Genomic DNA, 13788 nt, shown 5'->3' on the forward strand with positions numbered 1-13788 from the left:
TGGTCGTGTTTGTTATTATGCCCTATAATTCTGCACTGATAACAGCACTTATCGAGCTTCTGTTGGCCAATTACAAAGCGTTGTACTGCGTCGCCTGCTAGGGTGAATTACGCTATTTCGGCGCTTGTGTAATCCTGTGTTGCGGGACGAAATAACGATGTAGTGTTCATGTGCACCGGGCTGTAGCCACACACCACACACCGAGCGAAAAGTGCAACAACAGCATATATTTGCACGTATAACAACGGCACGCAACACGGGCTCGAGCAAGCGAAGTAATAACGCAATTTACCGCCCCATGATGGAGCACAGACTCCGAAACGGGCCGTAATCGACTAATAGAAGCACAACGGCGGCTCGTAATAGTGTTTTAGTATTCATAATGGAATTACAACGTTTTCCCTTTCATGCGCACCAGCTAAAAGCAGACCTCTGACTCCGTAATAGGCGATGGCCATGGAAGCAATGCACGACTGGTTCGCTGGAACGCTCCATCGTCCTATGTTGTTCAGGTCTCACGTCTCTTGCTGAATCGGGTCATCGCGACACACGACGACGCAACTGAAATATCCACTATATTCCTTCCACATCCCGATCATTCTCAAGTGCTGAAAATGAACAATCACACCCACCTGTGGAACTACTTATTGGCTTGTCTGCGTAACATATTTGTACAACAAAGGCGATGGAGTGTAGTCGAATTAAGTCACATTACGATAATTCGATTAGAAAATGAGACGCTGAAAGAAATAGAGAAGTTCTCTTTGGGTGGCAAATAACAGACACTGGCAGAAGTACAGAGACTCAATGCGAAAAGAAATATAGGCAGACAACATAAATGATGAAGCGACTCATGAAGCCGGAAGCCTAACCCTAGATGGATATCGGTGGTGGTGGTGGTGGCTGTGGTAATGGTGGCGGCGGTGGTGATGAATGATGGATGACTGATGATGGATGCTCAGATGAATGACGGATGGTGAATAAATGAAAGTTGCTGAATGAATGATGACGATGATGCTGATGCTGATGATGATTATGTGAATGAGAATGAATAGTGAATGAATGACGGTGGATGTATCAACATTGTCAGTGATGTAGATGGTGACGTGGATGATGTTGCTTATACTGACGATGATATTATTGTTTGCGTACTTTTCTTTCTTCAATCCACTGGGTCCTGTTTTTACTATTAATTTATAGAAAAGCCACCTCTTTGTTAATTCTCTTTCTTGTCTGTCAGTCTTTTCGGTTCAATTTTCGCAACTGATTTTAAATTAACTTTCCGATGAGCTAGAGACCTGAAATTTTAGTCGTGACCCAGAACTGTAATACAATGCAATATTAACTCGCTTTCTTGTTTGGTGTATGGCGGAGGGTACATTGTGTACCACTGCCATTTCCCCTTTTGCTGTTGTAGTCGCAAATGTTTCCCGGGAAGACCGATTGTTGGACAGCCTCCGAGCGAGCTTGAATCTCTCTCATTTTTACCTACTCGGCCTTATGTAGAAGGAAGCAATTTATTTGTTCAGTCAGGTGAAGAGAAACTGAAATAAACCTGGTATTTGCCGCATATCTGTTGTAATATCATCAAAACGTTTGAAATCGATTAAAAATGTCGTACACACCAAGACTAAAAAACCAGAAAATAGTTATTTAAATAAAAATGAATTTTTAACGTATCACTTTTTAAAATCGAACTGAAGAATTTAAAATAATTTTTTTCTAATTCCATGTGATGTAGATTGCTAACCCCAGGAAATTAGTCCTGGAACTTTATGACTGCGAATTTTTTGTAGCTTGAAAATGCTTTAAACATTTAAAATGAAAAAATGGGATGATTGATGCATGAGTAGTATAACCCCTTACTATTAAACTACTTTTCAGTTGATACTACATGCATCACGTTTCTCGTTTTAAATCTTACAAGTATTTTCATGGCTATTTAAAATTCACAATCACAAATTTTCAGGACTAAGGCCTACGTATGGGAATGGGGATCTGTATGGGTCTATGAGAAATTATTTTATAGTTTTTAGTGCGATTTAAAAACGTGGTATATTAAAAATTTATTTTTATATATAATTTGAGAAGTATTATTCTCTGGTTGTACTATCGAACAAATTATCTTTTGGCTGAACAGATTCCAGCCTACTACTTCAACTGTTTCTATCTGAGCTTCCTCAAGGTATTTTTTCAACTTGTTCCCGTTCATTATATTATTCTTTAATTTTCTGATGTATGTCATAATCAGGTGTTCCAGTCTTGTTGTTGGAAGTCTTTTTCGGTTTATAATACCTACTGCCAAACTTGATCATTTCTCTGTTGCTTTACGGGGATTTCTGTCTGATGTTGATGGTATACATTATGAATATATAAATGACGATAGTATCAATGAGCAAGGTGATCATATGGATGTTGATGCTAGTCATGAATGGATGATAACTGAATAGAGGAATGATAAATAAATGTTGTGGATGAAACAGATGATGATTTTGATGATGAGGATTGTCATGATGATAAGTATGCTGATGTTAATAATGATAGTATATGTGATGATCATATAGATGGTGGTGGTGGTGATGGTGGTGATAGTGATGATGGTATAGGTAATGATCATATAAATTGTGATGAAATGGGTGATGCTGATGGTGATGGCAATGATGATGATGATGATGATGATGATGACGTAAGTAATAGAATCCAGTACGCTGTCCTCGATGGTGAGTGTTCATCGGAGGTGAGGGTATCATATGGAGTGCCCCAGGGAAGTGTGGTAGGTCTAGTGTTGTTTTCTATCTACATAAATGATCTTTTGGATAGGGTGGATAGCAATGTGCGGCTGTTTGCTGATAATGCTGTGGTGTACGGGAAGGTGTCGTCGTTGAGTGACTGTAGGAGGATGCAAGATGACTTGGACGGGATTTGTGAGTGGTGGAAAGAATGGCAGCTAACTCTAAATACAGATAAATGTAAATTAAGGCAGATGAATAGGAAAAAGAATCCCGTAAAGTTTGAATACTCCATTAGTAGTGTAGCGCTTGACGCATTCACGTCGGTTAAATATTTGGGCGTAACATTGCAGAGCGATATGAAGTGGGACAAGTTTGTAACGGCAGTTGTGGGGAAGGCGGATAGTGGTCTTTGGTTCATTGGTAGAATTATGGGAAGATGCGGTTCATCTGTAAAGGAGACCGCTTATAAAACACTAATACGACCTATTCTTGAGTACTGCTCGAGCGTTTGGGATCCCTATCATGTGGGATCGAGGGCGGACATAGAAGCAGTTCAGAGGCGGGGTGCCAGATTTGTTTTCGGTAGGTTTGATCATCACGCGAGTGTTACGGAAATGCTTCAGGAACTCGGGTGGGAGTCTCTGGAGGAAAGGAGGCGTTCTTTTCGTGAATCGCTATTGAGGAAATTTAGAGAACTAGCATTTGAGGCTGACTGCAGTACAATTTTACTGCCGCCAACTTATATTTCGTGGAAAGACCACAAAGATAAGATAGATTAGGACTCGTACAGAGGCATATAGGCAGTCATTTTTCCCTCGTTCTGTTTGGGAGTGGAACAGGGAGAGAAGATACTAGTTGTGGTACGAGGTACCCTCCGCCACGCACCGTATGGTGGATTGCGGAGTATGTATGTAGATGTAGATGGAGAACTGGCAGTGATACAGAAGTGGTATCAGAGTATGGGTTTACAATGTGTTAGTAAGTAGTGTACTTAAAAATATTTGGAAGATGGACTGAGGGGGGGGGGGGGGGGGGAGACAGGCAGTGGCTACTTACTCTGCGGCTTGAGCAGTATCTCGACCATGTCGCTGCCGTAGGGGTTGGTGACGGAGCAGTTGTAGGCGCCGAAGTGGCGGTCCTGCGCGTCGCGGATGACGAGCGCGCTGCGGATGCCGTCGGCCGTGGGCTCCTCGAGCAGCGTGTAGTCGCTGTCGCCCGGGTCCAGCTCGGCGCCGCGGAACGTCCACATGACGTGCTCCGGCTTGGGGATCGAGTAGGCGACGCACTCGAGCCGCACCGTGTCGCCCTGCTGGCCGAACTGCGTGCGCTGGCTGCTGATGGTGGGCGGGCCCTTGAGGTAGACCGTCGCCTCGGCGCCCACCTCGGGGAAGCCCATCACGCTCGCCTTGCAGTAGTACCGGCCCGCCGTGTGACGCTCCACGTCCAGCGTCAGGTTCACCGACGTGCCCACCACCTGTCCAGTTATCACAAACAAGTCAAGGCTACCGTCCTACCCTGCCTCGGAACAGGCAAAACATTTCACTAATTGCCAACGACAGACGAGATATTTGAATAACAGTCGTATTTTCAAACCACCAACAGCTACTTATAAATAAATCTGTATTAACTATCGGTAAATTGCAGCCTGCATGACGATGTTCTTACTGTGGCGTCAAATAAAATAAAAATAAAACCACTATGACGCCACAGTAACAACATCGCCATACAGGCTACTGTAATTTCATGACACGTCAATATGACAACTCTGCTTCCGCCATTTGTCGATAGGTGGCGACAACGGTAAGTAGCAGTCGAAACAGATCGCAGACGTCAGGCAGTTAGCTTGGACCTCGGTCAACATAACCTCATTCAAAGATTAGCCCTTTTGTTTCTGCATCATAAAGTTGTTCTTGATTGAAAATGTCAGTTTATGAGCCTAATTCTCGTCATCTGCGGGAGGTGTTACCGTTTTGCTTCAGTATGTAGAAAACAGCGGCTGAGTCTCATCGAATGCTCTCAAGTACGTATGATAAGGACGCTATTAGTGAAAGAACGTGTCCTGAGTGGTTTCAACGCTTCAAGAACGGTGATTTTAACGTCGTAGACCGGTATAGTGGTGGAAGAGAGAATATTTTCGAAGATTCTGAACTGGAAACACTGCTGAGTGAAGAATCGCGTCAAACTCAAGAAGAACTGGCACGATTAGCGAGAGTGACACAGCAAAAAATTTCAAAACGTCTCAAGCCTATTGGCATGATTCAGAAAGAAGGAACTTGGGTCCCTTGTGAGCTGAAACCAAGACACGTTGAATGGCGTTTGTGTCTTTGTGAGCAGTTGCTTCAGAGGCAAAAACGGAAGGGATTTCTGTATCGCATTGTGACCAGGGACGAAAAATGGGTTCTTTACGATAACCCTAAACGCAAAAAATCATGGGGGTATCCCAGCCATGCTTCCACGTCGACGGCCAAACCGAATATTCACGACTCCAAGATCGTGCTCTGCATTTGGTGGGACCAGCCCCGCGTCGTTTACTATGAGGTGTCAAAACCAAGTGAAAAATCACGGGTGCTCGTTATCGAACGCAGCTAATGCGTTTGAGCAGAACATTAAAAGACAAACGGCCGCAATACAGGGAGAGGCACGGTAAAGGGATATTGCGGCATGACAGCGCTCGACCCCACGTTTCAAAAGAGGTCAAAACTTACTTGGAAACGTTAATATGGGAAGTCCTGCCTCACCCGCCGTATTCTCCAGACATTGCTCCCTCTGACTATCACCTGTTTAGATGAATGGTGGATGGCCTGGCTGACCAACACTTCCGATCTCATGAAGAAGTCACAAATTCGATCGATTCGTGGATACCTTCAAAAGATGAACAATTTTTTCGACGCGGGATTGGTACTTTGAATGATACATGTGCAACCAGTTTGTTTCATTAAAGCCTCAAATGTTGGGGAAAAACGGCGGAAGCAAAGATGTACATCTTGTATTTATTTAATTCCTGTCAGAAGCAAGCAGACAGTCGGCCTTTACTCTTCAAGCACACCTTACCTGCGAAAGATATCTGAGATGATAACAGACTACAATGTATGTTGTATCCTCCAACGTCTGTCCAAAAAGTTCCGAGATTGATTTTGCTCCTGGCGTATAAGCGCCGTCAGGTACTACGGTGGCAGCTTGAAGTAACAAGTGTAAACCACAGGTATGCATTCATCCAGTCACATATGAGCATGCAGTGTTAAGTAGTGGACGTGCGGCAACAGTGTGTCAACCTTGTTGTGTTGCAAATAGTACAGGGTTATTACAAATGATTGAAGCGATTTCACAGCTCTACAATAACTTTATTATTTGAGATATTTTCACAATGCTTTGCGCACACATACAAAAACTCAAAAAATTTTTTTAGGCATTCACAAATGTTCGATATGTGCCCCTTTAGTGATTCGGCAGACATCAAGCCGATAATCAAGTTGCTCCCACACTCGGCGCAGCATGTCCCCATCAATGAGTTCAAAAGCATCGTTGATGCGAGCTCGCAGTTCTGGCACGTTTCTTGGTAGAGGAGGTTTAAACACTGAATCTTTCACATAACCCCACAGAAAGAAATCGCATGGGGTTAAGTCGGGAGAGCGTGGAGGCCATGACATGAACTGCTGATCACGATCTCCACCACGACCGATCCATCGGTTTTCCAATCTCCTGTTTAAGAAATGCCGAACATCATGATGGAAGTGCGGTGGAGCACCATCCTATTGAAAGATGAAGTCGGCGCTGTCGGTCTCCAGTAGTGGCATGAGCCAATTTTCCAGCATGTCCAGATACACGTGTCCTGTAACGTTTTTTTCGCAGAAGAAAAAGGGGCCGTAAACTTTAAACTGTGAGATTGCACTAAACACGTTAACTTTTGGTGAATTTCGAATTTGTTGCACGAATGCGTGAGGATTCTCTACCGCCCAGATTCGCACATTGTGTCTGTTCACTTCACCATTAAGAAAAAATGTTGCTTCATCACTGAAAGCAAGTTTCGCACTGAACGCATCCTCTTCCATGAGCTGTTGCAACCGCGCCAAAAATTCAAAGCGTTTGACTTTGTCATCGGGTGTCAGGGCTTGTAGCAACTGTAAACGGTAAGGCTTCTGCTTTAGCCTTTTCCGTAAGATTTTCCAAACCGTCGGCTGTGGTACGTTTAGCTCCCTGCTTGCTTTATTCGTCGACTTCCGCGGGCTACGCGGGAAACTTGCCCGCACGCGTTCAACCGTTTCTTCGCTCACTGCAGGCCGACCCGTTGATTTCCCCTTACAGAGGCATCCAGAAGCTTTAAATTGCGCACACCATCGCCGAATGGAGTTAGCAGTTGGTGGATCTTTGTTGAACTTCGTCCTGAAGTGTCGTTGCACTGTTATGACTGACTGATGTGAGTGCATTTCATGCACGACATACGCTTTCTCGGCTCCTGTCGCCATTTTGTCTCACTGCGCTCTCGAGCGCTCTGGCGGCAGAAACCTGAAGTGCGGCTTCAGCCGAACAAAACTTTATGAGTTTTTCTACGTACCTGTAGTGTTTCGTGACCATATGTCAATGAATGGAGCTACAGTGAATTTATAAAATCGCTTCAATCATTTGTAATAGCCCTGTATATCAAGTATTCGATAAAGAACAGAAAAGTGTGTGCAAAGCTTGTGCCTCACACCGTGACTCCAACGGGGTGTGCACGCCTGTCGCGACTTGATTGAAATGTATTGAAATGTAAGACGACGTAACCGACAATCAACCCAATTTGACGCACGAGTTGCTCAAAATCGATAGCCTGACGGCGTTGTATGAACGTTCTGTGCGTTGTACTCAATTAGGGTGGAGAATATGTAGAACACCTGAAGCATTAAAATCACCATCGTTAACATGTCTCTACTTTTTATTAATCCATTCTCGAAACTTTTTGCGCTATAGGGATATGTTCCACTCATAATTTTTCAGCTAGTTTTTACACAGACACAACAAGCTTATATTTATATGAAGTGATATTTAAATTTTTGCTAAAATGGAGCTGAAAGTAAAATACAGTACATCTTTAGCTAAGATACTGAGTATCACAATGATTCCACCTTCCAGTGACACATTCTGAAGTAAGGAAGCTAATTATGAGGATTGTCCAGAAAGTAAGTTCCGATTGGCCGCTACACCTTCCAGCTCCGATTTAGACATTTATGGTAGGGTTGTACCAGCTTTCCAACAACCTCGCCGTAGAAGTCAGCAATCTTTGCTTTTCGCCAGTTCTCTACGCTGGTCTGCAACTTCTCGTCTATGCCAAAATGTATTCATAACCAGCTGTGCATGTGAACAGAGATGAAAATCAGAGGGAGCCAAGTCCGGGCTGTATGGAGGGTGATCAGACAATCCCCATCGGAAACGCTACAGGAACATCTTCATTGCCTCTGCAGTGTGCCGCCGAGAATTGTCATGAAGCAGGAATCCATGACAGTTATGTTATATGGGGTCGCATGAAATCAAGCGAAATCTTTCGGCAGGCACTCATACTTGGCTGGGGACTGTTTGCGACGACTGAAAAGCACAATGTCGCGTGATCCATGAGCATATCAACTGCCTAACACGTCTGTGCATAGCTTCAACGGATGTTCGCTATGTTCTCTATTTCGCAACTGTTACTTCCTGGACACCCCTGGTACGCCTGGAAAGTTCTGAACTCCAGTTTTCGCCTCTACTGTCTTACGTTTTCACAAATGGGCACACATGTCCAAGGACGGATCCAGTTTCCCAAAGGGAACGATCTGGATTTCCCCATTACAGTCTTTGGTGTGATGTCAGCAGGTCGTTGTTACTACCGTCATCATTCGTATCTGTCGGGCAGGTCAAGTTCAACCAAAGCCGACCGTCATTTTTGAAATGGCGTCGAAGCCGCGAGGTTACCTAGACAGAGGTGGGTGGTGCGAGACTTACCTTGGAGGTGCCGTCGTCGTGTATCCAAACGATGTCCGCGGGCGGGTTGCCGTCGACGTCGCAGGACAGCGTCACCGTGGAGCCGGGGTCCGCCTGCACGCTGCGCGGTCGGCTGCGGAACTTGGGCCCATCTGCACACCACCACCACAGTTACACACTCATCACGCTCCACGCACTTCTATTTTTCATCTTCGATAAAAAAAATGGTTCAGATGGCTCTAAGCACTATGGGTCTTAACATCTGAGGTCATCAGTCCCCTAGAACTACTGAAACCTAACTAACGTAAGGACATCACACACATCCGTGCCCGAGGCAGGATTCGAACCTGCGACCGTAGCGGTCACGCGGTTCCAGACTGAAGCGCTCAGAACCGCACGGCCACACCGGCCGGTGAATGCTTTTTCGAAACCAACTTTAATTAGTGTATAATATCTCGTAACAAAGTGGGCTCTATTGGTCAGTTACATTACAAGGCCAATAGAAGACTAAGATTTTTTTGGAAAGGTTCTGGAAGAGTGCAGTTCATCTGTAACAGAAAACGCAATAAAGAACGTGTATTCGATGAAGACTTATTGATGATTCTGCTGGATCCTCTGTATCTTGAGTAGAACATGACAGTGAGATAAGAGATTCGGGCGCGTATAGAGGCAAAGAGAAAGACCATTTTTCCTTGCTTAGTTTTTGAATGTAATTTGGTACAAAGGCGCTAGTACTGGTACCATGTACCCCCTGATAGGGACTGTACAGTGGTTTGCAAAGTATATACGTAGCTATAGACAGTCATTTTAATCTCCCTCAATTTGTGTATGGAATACAACAAAAAATCGCTAATATTAGTACGAAGTAAGCTCCGCCATGCATTGTGTACTGGCTTACGAAGCATACGAAGAACATTCAATAATTAAAGAGACAAACTGCTGTAGAAATGAAACAGCTTGTAGGGGGGGGGGGGGTAGTTACTTTCATGACTTTCGTTAGAATCACTGGCATGAGTTGAGAACAGCTGACAGCTAAAAGCTGTTTTGTTTATAAACTCAGTGTTGCATTTCACGATGGCGTATCAGCTTCAAGTTTCCACATTAAGTGAATAGCGTTCACTGATACGTTTTTTTGTTTTCTGAAGGTGAAAAATCGACAAAAATATTTTCTCGAGTGATTTTACAATACGGCGAAGTTTTATAAACCGCTGAAGAGGATAGAACAATCGGAACTCCGTGACGGACGAAAAACTTCCTTGTTAGCCGGTCGAAATGTCAACTCCTTCTCTTGAAACCTGCATTGACGACTTTATTCATATAGCAAAAGCAGTTGCAGTAAGTGTTGGCACAGTTATCAGTAACAAGCTCAAGTACAGCGCAAGAAGTGAAAGGAGCGTCCCGAAAAAAAAAGACACGGAAACAAGACTCAGAGTGTGTACAGCCTTGAAAGAACGCTATGAAAGGAAAGATGACCATTTCATAAACAAGATTTTAACCTGCGCTGGATTTTGGGTTCACCATTTTCAACCGAGGCCAAAAGACGAAGCTTGGAATGGAAGCAGAACAGCTCACCTGTCCGAGAGAAATTCAGAAGGTAAGCATCAGCGGGTAGAACGTTGTTTACAGTCTCTTGAGGTGCTCGAGATATCGTCTTTTGTGATTATTTGGAAAATCAGCGAACAATGAACAGTGCCTACTAATCACTCGTGCTGATGAACAAAGTAAAGAAAGCAATGAGGGAAAAACTTCGCGGATCTCAAAGAAAAGGTGTGATATTGCTACATGACAGTGCTCTCCCTCAAACTGCCCAAATGACTCATGAAACCACTGAAAAAATGGATTGGGAGGTACTGCTTCATCCTCCCTGTAGTCCATATTTCGCCGCCTTGGATTTTCATTTGTTTGGTCCACTTAACGAGTGGAAGGAAATTCCAGCAACAACGAGAAGGCAAAGAATTTGTGAGAAAGTGGCTCGTACAACGAGACAAAGACTTCTTTGCATCAGGTATTTAAAAAAAAACTAGTTATTCGTCGGGACAAGTGTATTAATATTGTGGGGATGATGTTTGGAAGTAGTAAAAGTCTGATTTTATAAAAATGCACAGTTTTTTCTACATCAGTTTGTCTCTTTAATTTTTGATGGTTCTCATAGTTATGAAGATGAAGAATATGCAGTTATAGGATGCAGGGTTATTCGTGAAGTGCCTTCAGGGTATCAGAAGGGGACTACAAGATTTACAGATAAGAGACACATATCAGAGGGTAGAGCATCTCTGCAAGCTTTTAAATCGCATTATAGATGCTCGATGTGGGAGCTGTTCGTGATGCAGGAGACGTCAGTACGGGCGGAAGAGCAATGTGAGTGATTCATTCAAGTTACCACTGCCTGCAGCAACCTGCTTCGGAAATTTGTTCATTGGGTTGCGCCTCTGCATGCACGAGCCAAGTCAGTGCAACAATACGGAACGTCTAATTGGTCCACTCGTTCTGACATTAGGGACGGGGCTGGTTAAAGCCGATACCAGTATTTTAGTGCTTAATAACGGCTATTTTTCGGAATTTGTTTGGTCTCGGTTATAGGCGGGGTTTTTAATTTTTTACTAATAACCGTATAAAAAACGGAAATATCAATTAGCCATAGCAGCAGTGCTAAAACTTTTTGTTTTCTAACAACACTTTTTTAAAAATGTGTAACTTTTATTCATAAGATTTCCAAGGCTTTGAAATATTGCATTGTTATTTTAATATTTTAATAACATTGCTTACGGAAACAAGCAACAAACACATGGCGTAAGAATTGGCTCAATACTGCTGAGAGAATAATGCGCCGGCACGGTAGCTCAGCGTGTTCGGTCAGAGGGCTGAGTGCTCCCTGTAATAAAAAAAACTGAGTCAAAGAGTCAGCGATTAACTTAAACGGATGTCTTGTGACGTCCGCCCAGACCCAACGCAACGAACAATATCGAACAAAATGAAAAAAAGAAAAAAAGAGGACAAAGAAGTGGCTAGCGTTGGTGCCTCTGGGTCATCGGGTCCCAGTTTTGATTCCCGGCCGGGTTGGGGAAAAAATGGTTCAAATGGCTCTGAGCACTATGGGACTTAACTTCTGAGGTCATAAGTCCCCTAGAACTTAGAACTACTTAAACCTAACTAACCTAAGGACAGCACACAACACCCAGCCATCACGAGGCAGAGAAAATCCCTGACCCCGCCGGGAATCGAACCCGGGAACCCGGGCGTGGGAAGCGAGAACGCTACCGCACGACCACGAGATGCGGGCCGGGTTGGGGATTTTTCTCTGCTCAGGGAGTGGGTGTTTGGGTTGTCCTCATCATTTCATCATCATCATTATTCGTGACAGTGGCTAGATTGGACTGAGTAAAAAATTGGACTGTGTAAAAACTGGGACTTTGTACGGACGCTGATGACCGCACAGTTGAGCGCCCCACAAACCAAACATCATCAATAAACTGTGACATCATATAAGGAGAAAACTTTAAACTTAACAATTCATTAATATTTTATAATAAAAATAGAAAGTAGCTCATCTGTTGCCTGAGTCTATAATAAGACGCCTTTACCTCTTTTTGGCTTTTGGAACGGAAAAATTAACATGAAGTTTCAGTCTTTCGTACTGACTATTCTTATTGCTGAAATAGTGGTATGATCCTCGATTACAACATGATTTTTTGACTAGGGTTTCAAAATTAAGATCAATAGGAGACTAATGGTAATTTTTTGCAGTATTCAACCACTTATCACTTTTCGAGAAAAGCAGTGAACAGTGGACTGATAAAGTTTTCTGTCATTTGCCTATTTAATTTAAAATTTCAGTTCTATCTTGTAACTGAAGGAGTCAGAACTTTGTCTTTGTCCGATTTCTGTGTTTATTATAGGAAATGATAGGAATACAAAACCAAAAATCGCTTATTTCAGAAACCGGTTAGTTCGAGCGGTTTTAACACTGAGGTTAACCTAGCGCTGGAAAAAAAATTAAATACCCGAAAACTGGTTGTTTAAGCGGAACTGCCATCTCTATCTGTCATCTGCAACTACGCCACGGCGCGTATTACGAATCGATATTTGAAGAGATGCTCTATTCACCGACAAGTGTCATTTTCCTGTACGTCTTGTACTTGTGAGCAACCCTGTACGAAACAGTTACAACGCGTACTGCTGGGCAGTGTGTTGGTGGACGCGTACTTACAGTTTACGTCGAGCGTCTCCGACTCCTCGCTCTTGCCGACCGGGTTGTGGACCTCGCACTTGACGATGGCGTCGTGGTACCGCCGAGAGATGTTGTGGATGACCAGCTCAGTGGTGAAGTCGCCGGGCACGGGCTCGTCGTTGAGGTACCAGCGGTACGTCAGGTCGAGCGGGTTGGCGTCCGCCTTGCAGGCGAGGCGCACGTCGGCGCCCTCGGTGATGCCGCCGCGGTGGCCGATGCTGGCGATGCCGCCCCCGATGCCGCCCCCGCCGCCCCCGTTGGCACCGGCGCCGGCGCCGGCGCCGCCCCCCACCAGGCTGCCAGTGAGGCCGCCCGTGCCGGCGGCGGCGCCGTTGCTGCCCACGACGGCCAGCGTCACCTTGGGCGCGTACTTCACCTCGAGGCGCAGGTGGGCGCTCTTGTAGGTGCGCTCGGCCGTGTTCTGCGCCTGGCACGTGAACGTCGTGTTGTGGTGCTCCTTCTTGGGCGTCAGCTTCAGGATCGACTTGGCGGTGAAGCGCCGGCCGTCGGGCAGCGCCTCCACGATGTACTCGATGCCATCGCGCAGTACGTTGCCCAGGCCGTCAATCCACGTTATCTGTAAGCATTCAGCAATAGAATACAGGGCACTGGAGACAAAATCCGTCTGTACGTGATAGTGATGAAGTGAATATGATGTTAAAACAATCTTCCGATCACTACAGAAGATTAAAGGTCTAGACGGCTCGCTCAAGGATCCGTTCGGGGTGCATATGCCTCGTGTCCGTAGCATTTATTGTGAATGTAGGCTGCGGCAATTACTTAGGGCAGGCACAACGCTGCGTTTAGCAGCCCTACCTTGAGCCCACCGAGTACGTTCGCCTGGGACACAAAGAAAAATCGGCGGTTGCTCAGCACAGCTTGGAAGAAAGTCAT

At 44.8% G+C, this 13788-nt stretch overlaps 1 protein-coding gene across 4 annotated transcripts in view; it reads right to left on the minus strand.

Annotated features, from left to right (window-relative positions):
* LOC124794698 (irregular chiasm C-roughest protein) overlaps positions 1–13788 on the minus strand; it is a 1925819-nt gene that overhangs the window by 19908 nt on the left and 1892123 nt on the right. For all 4 annotated transcript variants that reach the window (XM_047258262.1, XM_047258263.1, XM_047258264.1 and 1 more), the window contains 3 exons: positions 12874–13471; positions 8688–8818; positions 3789–4206 (listed from right to left, as the gene is read on the minus strand). In XM_047258262.1, coding sequence (XP_047114218.1) covers positions 3789–4206; positions 8688–8818; positions 12874–13471 — 1147 coding nt within the window. The remainder of the gene's footprint in view (positions 1–3788; positions 4207–8687; positions 8819–12873; positions 13472–13788) is intronic.

The sequence above is a fragment of the Schistocerca piceifrons genome, chromosome 4 (genome assembly GCF_021461385.2).
Source record: "Schistocerca piceifrons isolate TAMUIC-IGC-003096 chromosome 4, iqSchPice1.1, whole genome shotgun sequence".
Classification (NCBI taxonomy): domain Eukaryota; kingdom Metazoa; phylum Arthropoda; class Insecta; order Orthoptera; family Acrididae; genus Schistocerca; species Schistocerca piceifrons.